This window comes from Macrotis lagotis, chromosome 2 (genome assembly GCF_037893015.1).
Source record: "Macrotis lagotis isolate mMagLag1 chromosome 2, bilby.v1.9.chrom.fasta, whole genome shotgun sequence".
In the NCBI taxonomy this organism is placed as follows: Eukaryota; Metazoa; Chordata; class Mammalia; order Peramelemorphia; family Peramelidae; genus Macrotis; species Macrotis lagotis.
The window spans coordinates 333,666,255-333,683,446 of NC_133659.1; the positions used below are offsets into that span (position 1 = coordinate 333,666,255).

The 17,192-nt window shown below is 48.0% G+C and overlaps 1 protein-coding gene across 1 annotated transcript in view; it reads left to right on the forward strand.

Annotated features, from left to right (window-relative positions):
* The window catches only part of ZC3H7B (zinc finger CCCH-type containing 7B), an 87,669-nt gene that overhangs the window by 52,796 nt on the left and 17,681 nt on the right, over positions 1 to 17,192 (forward strand). Inside the window, exons 11-16 of the mRNA XM_074227023.1 lie at positions 873 to 931; positions 1,451 to 1,613; positions 5,793 to 5,954; positions 8,175 to 8,380; positions 10,548 to 10,648; positions 15,689 to 15,870. Of these exons, the coding sequence (XP_074083124.1) occupies positions 873 to 931; positions 1,451 to 1,613; positions 5,793 to 5,954; positions 8,175 to 8,380; positions 10,548 to 10,648; positions 15,689 to 15,870 (873 nt within the window). The remainder of the gene's footprint in view (positions 1 to 872; positions 932 to 1,450; positions 1,614 to 5,792; positions 5,955 to 8,174; positions 8,381 to 10,547; positions 10,649 to 15,688; positions 15,871 to 17,192) is intronic.

Consider the following 17,192-nt stretch of genomic DNA (forward strand, 5'->3'; position numbering starts at 1 on the left):
GAAATAAAATTTCTTTTTTTTTGAGAGATTGTTTCAAATTTAATCCATACTCTGGGGTGGCTAGGTGGCATAGTGGATAAAGCACCGGCCTTGGAGTCAGGAATACCTGGGTTCAAATCCGGTCTCAGACACTTAATAATTACCTAGCTGTGTGGCTTTGGGCAAGCCACTTAATCCCATTTGCCTTGCAAAAACCTAAAAAAATAAAATAAAATAAAAATAAAACAAATTTAATCCATACTCAATGTGCCCACCTCAAAGTGGAGAATAAATGCTTCTTGGTAGATTGGTTGATTGAGAGTGCCGAGAAGGAAATGCCACTCATCCAAGAGCAGATAGAATTCATTCTGAACTTAGTCAATAAACCCTAAGATCAACCCTTCATTTTAGTTTCCCTATCAGTCTGAATATAGCCCACCCCCTTAAAATAAGCCCAGTCATAAGTGTACTTGGGGGGGGGACCAATTTTCAGACTAATGAAGAATCCAGCCAGACTGCTCGAGTGCCCTGTGGCAGAGCAATGTGAAGAAAAGACAGGATCCCAGGCTCAGATTTGACATTCTTGGAGACCATCAAATCCAGCCCCCTAATTTTATAGATGTGGAAATGGAGATCCCCAAACATAGAGTGACCTGCCAGACTCACCAGGCAGTGAACATCAGAGGAAGGATTCGAACATGGCTCCTCTGCCCTCATATATTCTCCCTTACATGTCAGAACCTGAGTGTGGCCTCTCGGGAACTAGGGGGAGGCATCAAAGGACTTGTTATAGGGTTAGAAATGAGCTGGGAGTAGCCCACATGCCACACTTTGCCTCAGCCACCACTCCTACAAGGGAAAAGTCATGTCCCTTTCTCTTCCCTCCCACCTAGAGGATACCTCCTCTCAGGACCGACGACCACCGATCAACACCCAGAAGCCACCCCCTGCAGTGAGTGATGCTCCCCTGGCAACATCTCGGGGGTTTGGGGGAGGAAGTTTTTGTTAAGGGGTCTTTCCCTTCCCAGGGTGAGAGGGGCTGGAGTAGGAAGGAGGAATGGTCCTGTAGAAAAAAAAAGTCAGAGCCACTGCATGGTGGGGTAGTCATTGCCAAGTTCCAGAGGAGAGCAGAGTCCCAAGCTGCTGGAGCCCTAAGGGACCATTTACCCTAATCCCCTCATTTCACAGATGGGGAACTCAAGTCACTGGTCCAAGGTTATCTAGGAGCGAGATTCCTTATTAGAGAAAGGTTCTTCTCAGTACCTAACAAAAAGAACCCTAGACCAGGGAGTCCACAGGTACTGGATTGCAGTCCTTTCTAAATTTAGGAATAGAGATAGGATTGTTTGGGGTTTCCCTGATGTATGCTGGGAGAGAAGAAGGATCCAAAGGCCCTGGAGGTCTGTAGTTGGACTGGTAGGTTAAGGCTAAGGGGAGGCACTCACCTTCTTCTTCTCCACTCTGTATCTAGCCGGCCAGTCTCAGTAGCACAAGTCACTCCCCTCTGCCCAAGGTGGCTGACCTGCTGCCCCAGCAAGAGTCAGCCATGCCCAATACTGCCCTGCTCGTCAAGAACCCCCTGGCTTCTACCCACCTCTTCAAGCAGGCCTGCCACCTCTGCTATCCCAAAACAGGTAATGTGCCCTCCAGTCTCCCCTCCCACCACTATGGTGGCATAGAATTCAAGACCCAGAGATCTGTGGACTGATAGACTTGGAGAATCTTCAAAACCTAGAAAAATCAACTTAGAAAATCAGAGAATCTTGGGATCATCAACCTTGACAACCATTGGCATAGGGAACTTCAGAGATTTCATAATCAGAGGCCTTAGAACTCTAGACAACATTAAGGCCTTTTACAATCATAGTATTTCAGGGACAAAGAATCTCAAATAAATGGAAGAGATATTTGAGGTGATCTTATTCAGCCCCTCTCCCATGACACAAATTTTACATCTCTTCAGAAGTAGGCTGTGTGATCATCCAGCCTCTGTTTGGACAGGTCCAGTGATAGAGAGCTCAGTGCCTCCTAAGCTTACGGTCCCTTGCTGGACAGCTCTCTTGGTTAAGACCATTATTCTAGGAAACTGGAGCTTACCTCGCTCTTTCACCAATACTTGATTATTAAGAGGATCTGTTAGCATGGGCCTCCTTTGTTAAGACCTCACTGGAGAGGCCTTGCTTGGCAGTCCGCTCTGCTGCTGGCCAGACAGGAGCACCAGAGGGAGACGGGGCAGCAGAGGGTGCATGTTGCAGTAGGGTGGAAAGGCCCGGCTCTCCGGATGGGGGCTGTGGAGGAGGCCTCATGGAGGAGGCAGCACCTGAGCTGGGCCACACTTTCTCCTTAAATACATATGTATAGATATGTAGGTATAAAAAATACTGATTATGATCAATGTAAACCAGCAGGGCAGCCGGTAAGGTAGGGGATAGAGCAGTCAGAAGACCTGAGTCCATGTATACATGGAGTGAGTTAAATAACACATTTGACCTCAGCTGACCATCAACTGAGCCCTGAATGCCTGGCCATCTGTTTATCACAGGAATATTTGTCGCATCGCCCCTTCAAATGGGTTCTTTTTGAAAAAAAATATTTATATAGTGCCTGCTGGGGTCCAGGCACTGGGCTAAACACTCTATAAATATGATTTCATTTGATCTGGAAAGAAGGTGCCACTATTATACCCATTTTACACTTGAGGAAACTGAGGCACGTGGAGGTGAAGTGATTTGCCCAAGATCACGTATCTAGTAAATATTCAAGGTCAGATTTGAACTCAGGTCTCCTGACTGCTCCCTACCTTACCGGCTGCCCTGCTGGTTTACATTGATCATAGTCAGTATTTTTTATATCTATATATCTATACATATATATTTAAGGAGAAAGTGTAGCCCAGCTCAGGTGCTGCCTCCTCCATGAGGCCTACAATGATTTCTCTAGGTATTAACATCCTGCTCCCACTCCTCACCTGAAATTCCTTGGCCTTTCCTCAATTTATCTGTTTATCTCTGCTTTCCTTCCCTATAGAATGTAAGCTTCTTGAGGGCAGGGCTTTTTTTCATTTTTGTTTCTGTCTCCCCAGCACCTGGTACTATCTTTGGTCCAAGGCAGGCACTGTCAATAAATGTTTGTCTAATTGAATTGATTGCCAGATGTGCTGGTGGTGAGATGTTCCCCCCCACCCCCACTAACACTCTTTCTCTCCCCCTCTCCTTTCTGCCAGTCAGGAGCACCAGCCGTCTAAGTCTCAGCAATACGGGGGGTCTTTGGGCTGCCATTACTAGTTTGCCTCAACACACACTCAGTTTGTGTATTTGGATCATGGGGTTCTTACTTACCTTGTTGGGATACTTTTGCCTGTGAATTATGGCTCCCTCCTGCATAGTCTTCCTGCATCATACCTACATCATATTCTATGGCATTTGGCTAAGAGACATATCTGGGTACTTTTCTCTCCTTTCTCTTTTACTTTATCTGCCCTCCTTACCCCCTACCACCACCACCTTGACTGACAAATGTCCAGATTATTATGAACTTTTTTTCCCAATTAATTTTCAGGGTTTTTTCTCTTACCCTAACCCCAATTGAAAAAAAAAGGGATCAAAACCAAAACTGTTACAACAATGTACAGTCAAAAAAAAACCCCACAAATTCCTGCATCAGCTCTATCCAAAAATGTCTGTCTCAATCTTCACTTCGGGCAGGAGGTGACAAAGCAACAGGCTTTATCATGAGTCCTCCAGAATCATGACTGCTCACTGCATTGATGAAGTCTTAAGTCTTTTGAAGTCGCTTGTCTTTATAATGTTGTTGCCGTGGACATTGTTTTCCTGGTCCTGTTCACTTCACTCTGTATCCATTCATACTTATCTTCCCAGGTTTTTCTGAAACTATCCCCTGTATCATGTCTTATAACAAAAAAGCATTCCATCACCATAGGCCATAACTTGTTCAGTCATCCGCCAAAGTAAATAGGCATTGCCTCAGTCTCCATTTCTTTGCTATGACAAAATAAATGCTACAAATGTTTTTGTACATATAGGTCCCTTTCCTCTTGCTTTGGTATGGGGGTATTGTTCTGCTAGTTGGATCACAAAGGATATCCTAGTTAATTGACTTGGAGCATAGGTCCAAGGCTCCTTACAGAATGATTACACAGAATCAATGTGTCTGTTTGCCCAGAGCTCCTCAAACATTTGTCATTTTCCTTTTTTGTCATCTTTGTCAATCTGACGGGGGTGAGGTGGCATCTCCAAATTGCTTTGCTTTACATTTCTCTAATTATTAGTGATTTTGAGCATTTTATGTTTTTTGATAACTTGGATTCCTTCCTTTGAGTATTACTTCCCCTTAACTTTTGATAATTTATATATTAGGGAATGGCTCATGTTCTAATAAATTTGTATCTGTTCCTTAGATATCTTGAAATGAGATCTTTATCAGAGAAACTTGCTAAAAGAATTTTTTTCCTAATTCATCATTTGCCTTCTCACCTACCTTGGCCTTTGACTCATCCATCTTGGGTGTATTCCACCGCTATTATTCTTCCATCAGAAACGCTGGTTCAGAAATCCATATCCCATTCTCCCATATCACCTTCTTAAATCTGTCTCTTCTGAAGGTTTGACCTTCTGTTGTCCTCAGGAATGGAAGCATCCCTCACATCTCTTAAGGTATCCTGATTTTTACTCAAGGTTTCATCATCCCTCGTAATGTTTTCTGAGTTCTTTCTGGCTTCTAGAGATGAGGCAGAGGTCCACAGGTTTGACAAATCTGTCATGGGATGAATACATCCATGCTCCTGCAGAGAAACCAAAAGCCATCCAGTCTGTCCCGTGGGTCTTCATTCCACTCCCTGTCAGACTTGTCTTCTTAAAAGCATCACTCTGATCAGTCTCTGGCAGAAAACTCTCAATGTCTTCCCAACTCCTTTTTTTTTTTTAAATTATTTATTTTTCTAATTATATGTAAAAATAATTTTCAACATTCATTTTTGTAAAGTTTTTTGCCCTCCCTGAACCCTGGGATAGCAAGTAAAATATAGATTATACATATACAATTGTATTATCCATATTTCCTTATCAGTCATGCTAATGTTCTGAAGAATCAGAACCAAAAGGGAAAATCCAAATTTAAAAAGATGAAAACAGACAACTCCTAATGAGAAAAGGATCCCCTCTCTGATCCCAGCTTGGAACTTTGCCTTTCAGCCAGACATCACTGTGCCTGTCCTTGGGTCAGATTAACTTCTCTCCTCTGTTTTTGGTCCCCCAATCTACCCAAGGCCTGCAGTGGAGCCTCAGGTTTACCTCCCCTGCCTTGCAGGGCCAGCTGAGGGGGAAGCTTGCCTTGACTCTTCATGCTCCGCTTCCTCCAAAAACTGCCTTGGCGCTCCTTTGCCTTATTCCCATCCTCCTGAGTGCGGATATTGGTGCTATTTCTCCTAGTCTCCCCCCCCCCCCCCACTGCCCCGGCCCCATTAATTTGTAAGCCTCTTGACCTCAATCTGTATCACTTTTTGTCTGTGCTCTCCAAAGTCAAACACACTTCATTAACTTGACTACGATGGAGCAAAGAGCACGTGGAGATCCAGAGTTTCTGATTTGGGTGAAGGCGAAGTGGGGAGACTTCCTGGAGGAGGAGAGGTTCTGATGGCCATTTGGAGAATAGAAGAGAAATAGCTCTTGAGAACCCTCTGACCTCTTTTAGGCCTGTTGGCTTCTTGTCCTCCCATTGGCCTTTGTTCCCTCTCTTCCCACCTTCACACATGTCCACAAGCCGAGATCCATGAATCTTTCCCTGTGCCCCCACAGGTCCCAAGGCTGGTGACTACACCTACCGAGAGGATCTAGAGCACAAGTGTAAACGGGACATCCTACTGGGGAGGGTCCGAAGTGCCGAGGATAAGACATGGAAGCGGATCCGACCTCGGCCCACCAAAACCAGCTTCATCGGCTCCTACTATCTGTGCAAAGGTGAGCTGGGGGTCAGCAGAGGGGGATGGGTGGGGAGGAGCAGTGTCCCAGGGAACACTGGGCGGTCTCTCTACAGGGAGAAAGCCCTCCCAGGCCCTGGTGCTAGATTTATAGACTATATGAACTCTTATTTGTGACTTATCACAGCCCCCCCCCCCCATTCAAACCCAAGTCGTGTGCTTGTTTTCTTGGAGAATGAAGGACAAACGACATTCACAATTGGTGCCAGGAGCTCCAGGGTCTTCAGAACAGAGACTGTCAGAGCTGGGAGGGGCCTTGGACTAGGGAAGGTCAGAGTTGGAAGAAGCTTAGAACATGGGAAGTCACAGGTGAGAGGGGTCTCAGAACACAGAATGCCAAGGACTGGGAAGAACCTTAGACCCCAGCGAGCAGGATTTGGAAGAGGTCGATCAATTGGTTAATCAACAACCAACTAGTTTTTATTAAATTCCTAATATCTGCCAGACCCTGAAGAAACCAAGACAAAAGACAAAAACAGAACTGTGCATGACCTCAAAAGCTGTATGTTCTATTGGCAAAACAGCAGGGTGCCCAAGCACATCTTAGGAAATTCCCCTAGTCCCTCTAGACTGTTTGAGGCTGGCTTTGGCCATTGAGGAATCAGGAGAGACCTCAGTAGGAAGTGGTCCTGGAGGCTTCCAGGGATTCCTAAAGGTGGAGATGAGGAGGCCCAAAAGTTGAGGCTTGACCAAAGACCCTCAGACTTGGCACTTAGGAGATTCCCCTATCACATGGAGAGGAGTTCCAGTTGAATGAGGAGGTCAGAGCATTGAGGGGTGAGAGAGCTTACATGAGCTTGGGCTCTGCCCCTATATGATTGTGGGGTCACGTTCACATCAAGGCTGACTACCTGGGAGGCCTTGGCAAGTCACCTCTCCTCCTTGGAGGAGGTTTCCCTCATCTGTCAAATGAGTTGGAAAAGATGACCTCTAGGGTTCTTCCCAGCTCTATTAACCACTGAGGAATCTGGATTTTAGCAGCATCTGAGTATGACGGGAATTCAGGCCCCATTGTGACATATCAAGTCACCAAGTGTTCATAAATTTCCTCCCCTACTCCTAGTAATGAAGCATGACAGTACTCCCGCCAAGAGGTTACATTTGGTGGAGTGTTTTCCTCATCATGACCCTAAAAGATAGGAAGCATCATTATTTTTGTCCCCTTTTCCATACGAGGGTCATGAGATAACTCTTCTAGAGCTAGAAGGGACCTTGGCTCCTCTAATTTTATAAATGAGAAAACTGAGACCCAGTGAAAGGAAGGATCAAAAAAGTGGGGCATGGGATTCATGACTTTATATAGAATCTTCCTTTTGTTTTTTCTTTTTTGCAAGGCAATGGGGTTAAATGACTTGCCCAAGGTCACACAGCTAAGTCATTATTAAGTGTCTGAGGCTGGATTTGAACTCAGGTCCTCCTGACTCCAAGGCCAGTACTCTATCCACTGTGCTAGAATTTTCCTTTAGGATTCTGCTGTATAAAGGGAAATTCTGTGGGTGTGGGTGTGTTTCCAATTCCACAAACTTTCTTTTCCTATAAAAAGACTTTTATGAACAGATTCAGAATAAAATAAACAGAACCAGGAAAATGATGTCACAATGAGGTCATTAGTATGCACAAAAAGAACCCAAACCTCAAACTCAGGGTGGTCAAATGATAATGACCAAGCTTGGTTGCTTTTGGAGAAGAGTCGGTAACTGCCCCTCCTCTTTGCAGGAGTGGGGACTCTGGGTGTGGTCTCTAAACTTTGATTAAATGTCTACTTTGCTAAGTGCTTGGTGTATAATGAATATGTTGAGAATTTTTTTAAAAAATTTAACTTGAGAGGCGGCTAGGTGGCGTAGTGGATAAGCACAGGCCTTGGAGTCAGGAGTACCTGGGTTCAAATCCGGTCTCAGACACTTAATAATGACCTAGCTGTGTGGCCTTGGGCAAGCCACTTAACCCCATTGCCTTGCAAAAAAAAAAACCCTAAAAAAATTTCAACTTGAGTAGGACACAAGTTGTGAGGCTCTGAAGACCTTCAGAGATCATCTTGTCCCACCGCCTCATTTCTGCAAGGCCCCGGGGGAGGTGTAACCTGAGGAAGGGCTCCTGCGAGTAGGGGTCTCAGGCCCGAGGACAGTGGGTGACAGCCTGGGCCTTGGCACGGAGGGCCAGGGGGTGACTGGGCCACGGCTTCCCTGTTGCCTCTCCGCAGACATGCTTAACAAGCAGGACTGTAAGTACGGAGATAACTGCACCTTCGCCTACCATCAGGAGGAGATCGACGTGTGGACGGAGGAGAGGAAGGGGACCCTCAACAGAGACCTCCTCTTCGACCCCCTCGGGGGAGTCAAGCGGGGCAGCCTCACCATTGCCAAGCTTCTCAAAGAGCACCAGGGAATTTTCACCTTCCTTTGTGAGGTAGGGCTGCCCTCTCCGCCCCGGCCTGTCCCCCCGCCCCGGGAAGGGAAAGGCTCAAAGCCTGTGCTTCTAGCTCCCAGTTGGGAGGGGCCTCACGCCTAGAATGACCACTAGTCGCTCATTGGATTCTAGAGTGGAGATCGGGAAAGGAACCTAAAATGAGGAAGAACAGAGAATGTCAGAGCTCAAAGGGTCCTTAGGACAGAGCAAGGAGGGAGGCCATTAACCTTGGAATTTCCACTCTGGAAGGAACCTTAGAACAGCAAAGATAAGAACTGGATGGACTTTAGAATCTAGAATGTCAGAGCTGGAAGAGGAATTAGAATGCAGAGTGCCAGAGCCAGAAGGGGCCTTAGAACACAGAACAAGGAAAATCAGCTCTGACCTTGGTGGAGAGGATCCTTCAAATCCAAAATATCAAAACTGAGAATGAACAAAGAACATGGAATGTCAGAAGTTTCAAAGCTAATATTCCCTTAGAACGGAGAATATGAGATCTTGGAGGGCCCTTAGAACGTGGACTGTCAGAATTAGGGATCGTCTCATCCAACTCCTCCATTTTATCAAATGGGAAAGTTGTGGCCCAGAGAGGCCCTATCATCTCCCCCAGCTCACATAGCAAGTTAAAGGGAACCCTGGTCCTAGCTTCCAGAACTTTTTTGTTCATTTTATTGAAAAGATTCAATTCAGAACTGAGTCCTATATTTTGAAGAAATTTCAGTAATTACTGAGTCCAAATCTATTATTCTCCAGAGAAAGGAACTGAGGCCAAATGAGGGGAATCTAGTACCAGAGACAGGGCTTCCCCCCTGCCCCAGGTCTCCTGGCTCTTTTTTACTGTACCCCAAGAATTCACCATCTCCAGTGTGCCCAGCCCTTTTGCTCCCTGCAAAGTAGAGGGATTGGAGAAGAGAAAAGGAAAAATTGGAGCTACGGGCTCTGCCCTCAATTTCTAAATCAAATTAAGCTGGGAAGATAACTGAGGATGAAATCCTCAAACAAAGTGGTTTGCATTCCCAGCTCCTTGGGGCTCACACTTGTGAGAAGTTAAATAGCAGCGCCAGGGGACAGAGGCTTGACAAGTGCCAGAGAATTCCAGGGCCAGGATTTTCCTCCACTATGAGAGGGTAAATGGGGAGGAATATAGTATGATAGGTAAATAATGTTAAAAAAAATTTAAGACAAGTGAAAGTTAATGTAATTTCAGTCTATTTTAAGAGAGGTTTGGTGTCCAGGCCAAGGATCATGAATTTATAGCTGGAAGGCATCTTAAAGACCATGAGTCCAACCTCCTTGGTTTACAAATGAGGAAACTGAGTCCTAGAGAGGATAATAATAAATAAAATAACAAAACAACATTTCTATCTGCAAACACTGTGCTATATGCTTTATAAATAATCTCTCATTTGATCCTCACAACAGCCCTGTGAAGAAGGTGCTGTTATTCACCTCATTTAAGTTAAGACCCTTACCCAGGGCTATAGTGACCAGGCAGGATTAGAACCCTGGTTTTCCAGATTCCAAGTTTCCTTGAATACCACAGAGGGAGGTGACCTTCCTGCCTCCCCTACCTGGTCTGATCACATCTGGAATATTTGTCAGATTGGGAGACTACCTTAGGATGCCACCGGAGCAATTGTTGAGGAAACTGGGGAAGTTTAGCCTGGAGAAGGAGAGTCAAGGAGAGGGAGGGAGCATGGTGGCGTGCCCAAGTGCTAGAAGGTTGGCATGTGGAAGGGATATTGGGCTTGTTCTGCTTGACCCCTGAGGACAGAACTAGAACCAACCCAGGGAAGTATGCCAGAGGCCAACAGCAACTCAGAGTATCAAGGAGATTGATGGAAAGGGCTGTCTTGGGAGGTACTGAGCTCCTTGTCACCAGAGGTGTTTAAATTAGGCATGGGCTGGATAACCCTCCTTGGAAGTACAGTGAAGGGGATTCCTGGGCAGCAAGGTTGCACTGGTGACCTCAGAGGCTCCTCCCAAATCTGAGATTCTGTGACGAACCAAGACCCTAGAGAACTCCCACCCTGGGCCGTTGACCAGGAAGCAGCCCCACGTTCCTTTCTTGGAATTTCTGCAGACCCCAGGACTTTCCCCCCACCATTCCCCATGAGCTTCTCTCTTAGGCCCTAACTTCACTGTTTCCTGCTCCTTTGTTGAACAGATTTGTTTCGACAGCAAGCCCCGTATCATTAGCAAGGGGACCAAGGACACTCCCGCTGTCTGCTCCAACCTGGCTGCCAAGCATAGCTTCCATGACAACAAGTGAGTGGTCTGAGCCCCGGCCTTGCCTGGGAAGCCCCTGTTCTTGGATCCCTTCCTGGCTTGTCCACTGACCTGCTGTGTGCCTTGGGTCAGCTGCTTCTCTCTGGGCCTCTAGTACCCCATCTGTAAAATGGGGAGAATGATGGTATCCACCCATCTTCCCGAGACCCCAGGTCAGCAAAGGGAAGGGATCAAGAGTCGTTTCTTCCTGACTCAGCCGGGGGACAAAGAAACCTTTTTCTCCATTGTGGGGAGAATCCCTATTGTAGAGAAAGATCTCCAAAATGCCCACAGTCCTTGTGGGTGGCTCTTTGCACCATCCCTAGAATTAGCCATCTAATTAACAATCTCATTTGGATGACACCATCTAGTCTAACTTATTTTACAGATGGGGAAACTGAGGCCCAGAGAAATCAATCTCTATGATCCCCCAAGGAGTGAATAGCAGTAACTCCCATCTTTACAAAACTATTTAAAGGTAGTTCTTTCCCCATAATGACCTGGTGAGGAAGGTCGCCCCAGCAGGGTTATCTGGGTCAGAAGATGGAGGTTCAGAGAGGGATTTGGCCATAGTCACACAGTGAGGGTCAGTCACAGTAGGAGGCCAGGGATTCCAGCTCCATTCTGTAGAATGGGCCTCACTGATTTCTCTTTCTGGAATGGCGTCTTCTTGGCCGCCACACTCACACAGTCATATTCACACACACACACAAACACACACCCCCACACTCACACAGTCACATACACACACACACACACACCCCCCACACTCACACATTCTCACACACCCCCCACATTCACACACACACAAACACACACACCCCACACTCACACAGTCACATACACACACTCACACACACACACACCCCACACTCACACATTCACATACATACACACACATACACACACATACAAACACAAGCACACACACACCCCGCACACGCACCCTTCCCACTCCCAACCTGTTTCTTTGGACTCCCTTCCACCAGACACACGGGGGTGTCAGCTTGTTTCTGCTCTGGAGGGTCCCTCCCAGTGACTTCATCCTGGATGGCGGCTTCACTGACACAGCCCCCGGGCCTATGACGGGGCCCCTCTCTTGTGGCCCCTGAGAGGCTGGGTGCTCCAGGGTCACAGTGTCCACCTCCCAGCTGACGAAACTGAGGCTCAGAAAGCCTAAGGGACGCTTTCCAGAGTCCCAGAACTGAAATGAAAACTTGGGTCACTTGACTCCGAGGCCAACACATGATAGTAACAGTATAGAGCTGGCATATCCACAGCTCTTGAAGGTTGCCACGGTGCCTTATAAACATTCTCTCATTTGAGCCTCATCCCACCCTTTAAGGGAGATGCTAGATTCATTTTACAGAGGAGGAAACTGAGGTAGAGGGTGTGACTGGCCCACTGAGGGTGTGACTGTCTGAGGCTAGATTTGAATTCAGATCTTCCTGCCTTCCTCCCCTAGGGAGGAAAAGAAGGAAAAAACCTACTCCATACCAGGCTCTTTACAAATATCCCATTTAATCTTCACCACAACCCTGGGTGTAGGTGCTCTTGTTATCCCTGTTATACAGCTGGGGAAACTGAGGCTGATCATTTGAGTCATTTGCCCAGGGTTCCATAGCTTATGTCTAAGGCTGGATGTGAACTCAGACTCCAAGCCTATCACTTTCTCTACTGTACTTAATAAGGTCATCGTCATCATCAACATCATCATCAACACAGGGAGAAGTGTTCATTAAACCTTTCCTCAAAACAGCCTGGAGAACTCAACCAGTGACCCCCAATCACACACAGAACCACTGCCCCAAATCACCGGCATCCATGACCCAGAAGGAAATCGAGAACAGCTGTTAAAATTGGTGTCTCCAGCCCTGGCCATGGGAGAAGCAGCCTGCAGTCAGACCTGGATCAGCTCCCCAAAGTCTGTAGAGTGCTAAATGTCAATGGACAATAGCAGGGAATGACTCGTTTCAGGACCAAGACTATTTCTATCAGGAACCCCAGAAAAAGAGAATAGTAGAACAAAAGTTGTGGTTGTTTGGTCTTCTCTGACGCACATGCCCATTTGGGCTTTTCTTGGCAGAGATACTGGAGTAGTTGATTGTTCTGTTCTCCTGATCGTTGTACAGATGGGGAAACTGAGGCAAAGAGAGTGCAGGGACTGGTCCAAGGTCATTCAGCTGGGGCGTGTGTTTGAAGTCGGGGAGCTGCATCTTCCTGACTCCCATCCTGGTGCTCTGAGCTCTGGCTCCCCTTGTCGGCCTAGAACAATAGTTCTATTGATTGTTGCCATTTGATGATGCCTTTAGATTTGCAAAGCCTCCCAAAGTGTAAGTTGTAGTGCTCCAGGCTGGTGACCTTGGGCCCCTGTGGCTCCCCTTGTGCCCTGATTTCATCATTTATAAGCCTGATAGTGAACACCCGCATTAAGACTTTGGGGACGCCTGGCATTACCTCCTCTGAGCCTGAGAGGGGGCTGCAGTGTTCTTGTCCCTATCCTTAAGATGAGGAAGCTGAGGCCAAAGACACTGGATTTAGCAAGTCTCTGTTCTGTTACATGCTGCCTGTGTGAGCTCAGGCAAATCAACTTTCTGAGTTTCCCAGTTTCCTCCTCTGTAAAATAAGGCAGTTGAATGAGGGTCCCTCTTAGCTCTAACTGTGGGACTCTCAGACTCCAAGCCCCCCACTCTTATCCCCTATTTTGCCATCTAGTTCTTTTACCCAAGTGGACCTCCTGCCTCCACCCCCCAGGAGGGAGGTGTACTGTGTTTATGGGATAGAGAAACTGAGGCCTACAGAGAAGAGGTGGTGTGCCCAAGGTGGCACTCCCATGGAGATCGCTTAGTGGAGATGACAAGCCTTATTCCCAACTCTGGTAGGGTTTTGCCCTCAAATGGGACCATGCCAACCTTCTTCCTCTCTGTGCCAGTCATTCACTGGGCCCTTCCTGGCTCCCCTTTCCCAAATGGCGTGGGACAGCAGAACTGGTGATGGATCTGGTCCGTGACTCTCAAAGTACAACTGGGAATCCCAGGGACCCTTTCAGGGGGACCACAAGGTCATCATAATAATCCCGAGGTCCACATTTCTAATCTGTCGAGATCTCTAGCTATAAGCCACTTAACCAAAGCTCTTTGGTGGAGGCCCAGCAAGGGCTTCCAAAGGCCCCAGGGCCATCGTGCCCCAGCTGCTTCCTGCCTTTTATTCCCAATCAGACCAGGTCCCTGGTCATCTGCTGGTTTGGATCAGCTGTATGCAGTTCCTCCTTTCCACCCCCACATTTGTGTGGCTAATTGAGAGGTCACCTCATTGTAATATTTTGATAATGATGCATCCATAATAGAAAAGAGAAAGAGAATGACCCAGGGGGACTCCATGGGTTCCCGTCTCCTCTTTAAAACTTATTAGCTGGATGACCTTGGACAAGTCACTTGGCCTTGTTATGCTGGTTCTAGTCCCAGGACGTGGGTAAAGCTTCTATTGGCGGCTTCTTCTAAATACTGAGGGTTCCCACCCATCTTGCTTCCTCCTTCCCCACAGATCTTCAAAGTCAGCTTTGAAAGAGGCCTCCACTCGGGCCTCTGGACTGTTCACCAGTGGGTGTTACCCCACTTGAAAGCCAATGGAGCGACAGACTTCGGGTCTCTGTTCTTGTGTCATGGCCAGGGAAGTCCCCTCAGAGACACTAAAGTAGCTAGTCCAGGGCCCCTGGCTGCTGAGCCCCTGAGCTGGGACTAATACCCAGGCCTCCTCAGCCCTGCCAGCCTGGCAATCATTTCCACTTCCACAATGCTTGAAGGTCCAAGGAGTGCTCACTCCAAAACAGCCTGGCGAGACCTTTAGAGCAGGGACGAGGAGATCCATTGCAGAGATGGGGAAGCCGAGGCCTGGTGAGGATGAGTCGCGGGCCCAAGGTCGTCAGAATGAGGTTGCCACCCTGGAACTTCAGACTTCTGGTCTATCCTCGGGGCCGCTGCCATCCCAGAGGAGGGGCTAGGAACTCCTGGGGGTAGCCAAAACCACCACTACCACCACAACTTGAGTGGAGCTCTATTAAATGGGAAGGACTAGACAAACTGTGGAGTGTGAATGGAGTGGCTGTAATTTTCATAAGAAATGACAAATAAGGGGCCATTCGGTGGCGGAGCAGATAGCACTGGCCCTGGAGTCAGGAGGACCTGAGTTCAAATCCAGCCTCAGGCACTAATAATTACCTAGCTGTGTGACCTTGGGCAAGCCACTTAACCATATTCCTTGCAAAAACAAACAAACAAGCAAAAAAGAAAGGACAAAGATGAGGGATTTAGAAGGACTTGGGGAAGATTTGGAGTCTGAGGACCTGCCCTAAAGTCTGAAATACCCCAGTTCAAAATCCAACCTCAGCCACTTCCTACCTGTGTGTGACCTTGGGCAAATCACTTCACCCAGACTGCCTTGTGTCCACGACCATCTCCAGGTGTCCTGATTTCTATCTGGCCACAGGATCCAGATGACCCAGAGGAGAAAGTGAGGCTGGTGACTTAGCACAACCTCCCCCACTCAAATCCAACTCACTGCTTATCACGGCCTCACCTCCCTGATGACATGGTCTTCTTGAGAATGAAGGACAGATGTCATCATCGCCTGTGTACGACCATCAGCAAACTACCATTTCCCTTTTCTGGCCGCTTGTCTCCTCTTTGAGGGCTTCGATCCAGATCAGAGCTGCTACCCACACCTCCAGGAGCTTAAAATATAAGATTTAAATATAATTAAGAACTGTAACAAAAATAAGTAAAAGCACAAGAGGGCATAGATGATGTTAATTTGTGGTTTTCTAAGTCCCAAATGTACAGCCCTAAATCAATGATTCTTGATGCAGGATCCTGGACCTGGGCCCAAGTCGTAGCAGAGAGGTGGGGGGACAGGTGCTCAACCTCAGGGGAAGGCATCATTTCAGTCTGTTTTGCTTCACTCCTTTTCCTTGTCGCATGGGAGGGATGTCTGACTGTAAACCCCAGAGGTGCCCGGCTCACCTTGCCTGCCTCCTCCCGCCAGGTGTCTGGTGCACATCGTGCGCTCCACCGCCCTGAAATACTCCAAGATCCGCCAGTTCCAAGAGCATTTCCAGTTTGACGTGTGCCGCCACGAGGTCCGCTATGGCTGTCTGCGAGAGGACAGCTGCCACTTTGCCCACAGCTTCATCGAACTCAAGGTCTGGCTGCTGCAGCAATACTCAGGTGAGCTGTGAAGGGGAGGGCTGGCCCGGGGTGTGGGGAGGGGGTCCCTCCCAGAGCGGCTCCCCTCAGCTGGCGTCCCTTTCAGAGCTGATGACACCTCTCTTTTGTGGTGGACCTTAGGGTTCTAAAGGGCTTTCCCCACAGCATTCCCACAGGGCAGAGAAAATGGGAAACTGAGTCTGAGAGAGGAGAAGCCATTTGCTCAGGAGGCCACAGCTATCAGTCCGACTTTTTGCAACCCATTTGGGTTTTTTGGCAGAGATAATGAAATGCTTCCCCATTTCCTTCTCCCCCTTACAGAGGGAGAAACTGAGGCAAACAGTGTTCAGTGACTTGCCCAGGGTCACACAACTAGTAAGTGTCTGAGGCTGGATTTGAATTCAGGTTCTTGTGACTGCAGGCCTGGTGCGCTATCCACTGTGCCACCAGCTGCCATGCTAAGTATCAGAGCCAGATTTAAAATCCCTGACTCTGGTTCTACAGAGAACAACGAATAAGAGAGTAATAATAATACTGGAATCCCTGCCCTCCAGGAACTTATGGTCTAAACAAACCCAGTTGACGGTGGGTACTCTTCCCAAAGTTCACTCATGAGTGGACAGTACGGGAAGTGTTTCTTAAGAACCTCTGTTGTACGAGACCAACGATGATGAGGCTGCCAAAGAGCGCCGGGGAGGCCTCCTTCCTCCACAGTTCCAAGCACGTGGTCATCTGTCCAGCTGTGGGGCCTCAGGTCCCTCCCTGCCTTGGAGAGGTGCCATCTGCCTCCCCACATCTGACATCTCTGACCATCCCTGGGCCTCAGTACCTAACCCACGGGTCAGCACTAGGTCCATGCTGAAAGGGACTTTGAGAATTTGGCCCCATCGGCAGAGGCTTCTAGAGCCCAGACAGAGCTTCTGTCCATCCCAGGCATTGGGGGTGGCGGCCTCACGACCGCCTCCCCACCTCAGTTTCCCAATATGTGAAGTGAGGGGGTTAAACTCAGTGGCCTCTGAGGTTCCTTCTAGCTTTAGGACTTCAGGCTCTCCCAGGGGGTCAGGAGTCCAGGTTCAGATCCCACCCCTGATTCTCAATCTGATTCCAGCCTGGGTGGAGCTGTTTAACCTCCAGCATCTCGGTCAGAGGCCCCAGCCAGGTGCAGGAGCTGGGGCCCACCCCATCCTCCCAAATGACTTTGCATTTATTTTTGTCTGTGTTCCACCTCCCTGCACATGTGTCTGTTCTTTCCGGCCTCCCCCCTCCCCAATAGAATGTAAGCTTCCTGAGGGCAGAATCTCTTCGGCTTTCCTCTATGTATCCCCAGCACCCAGGAGACTGTC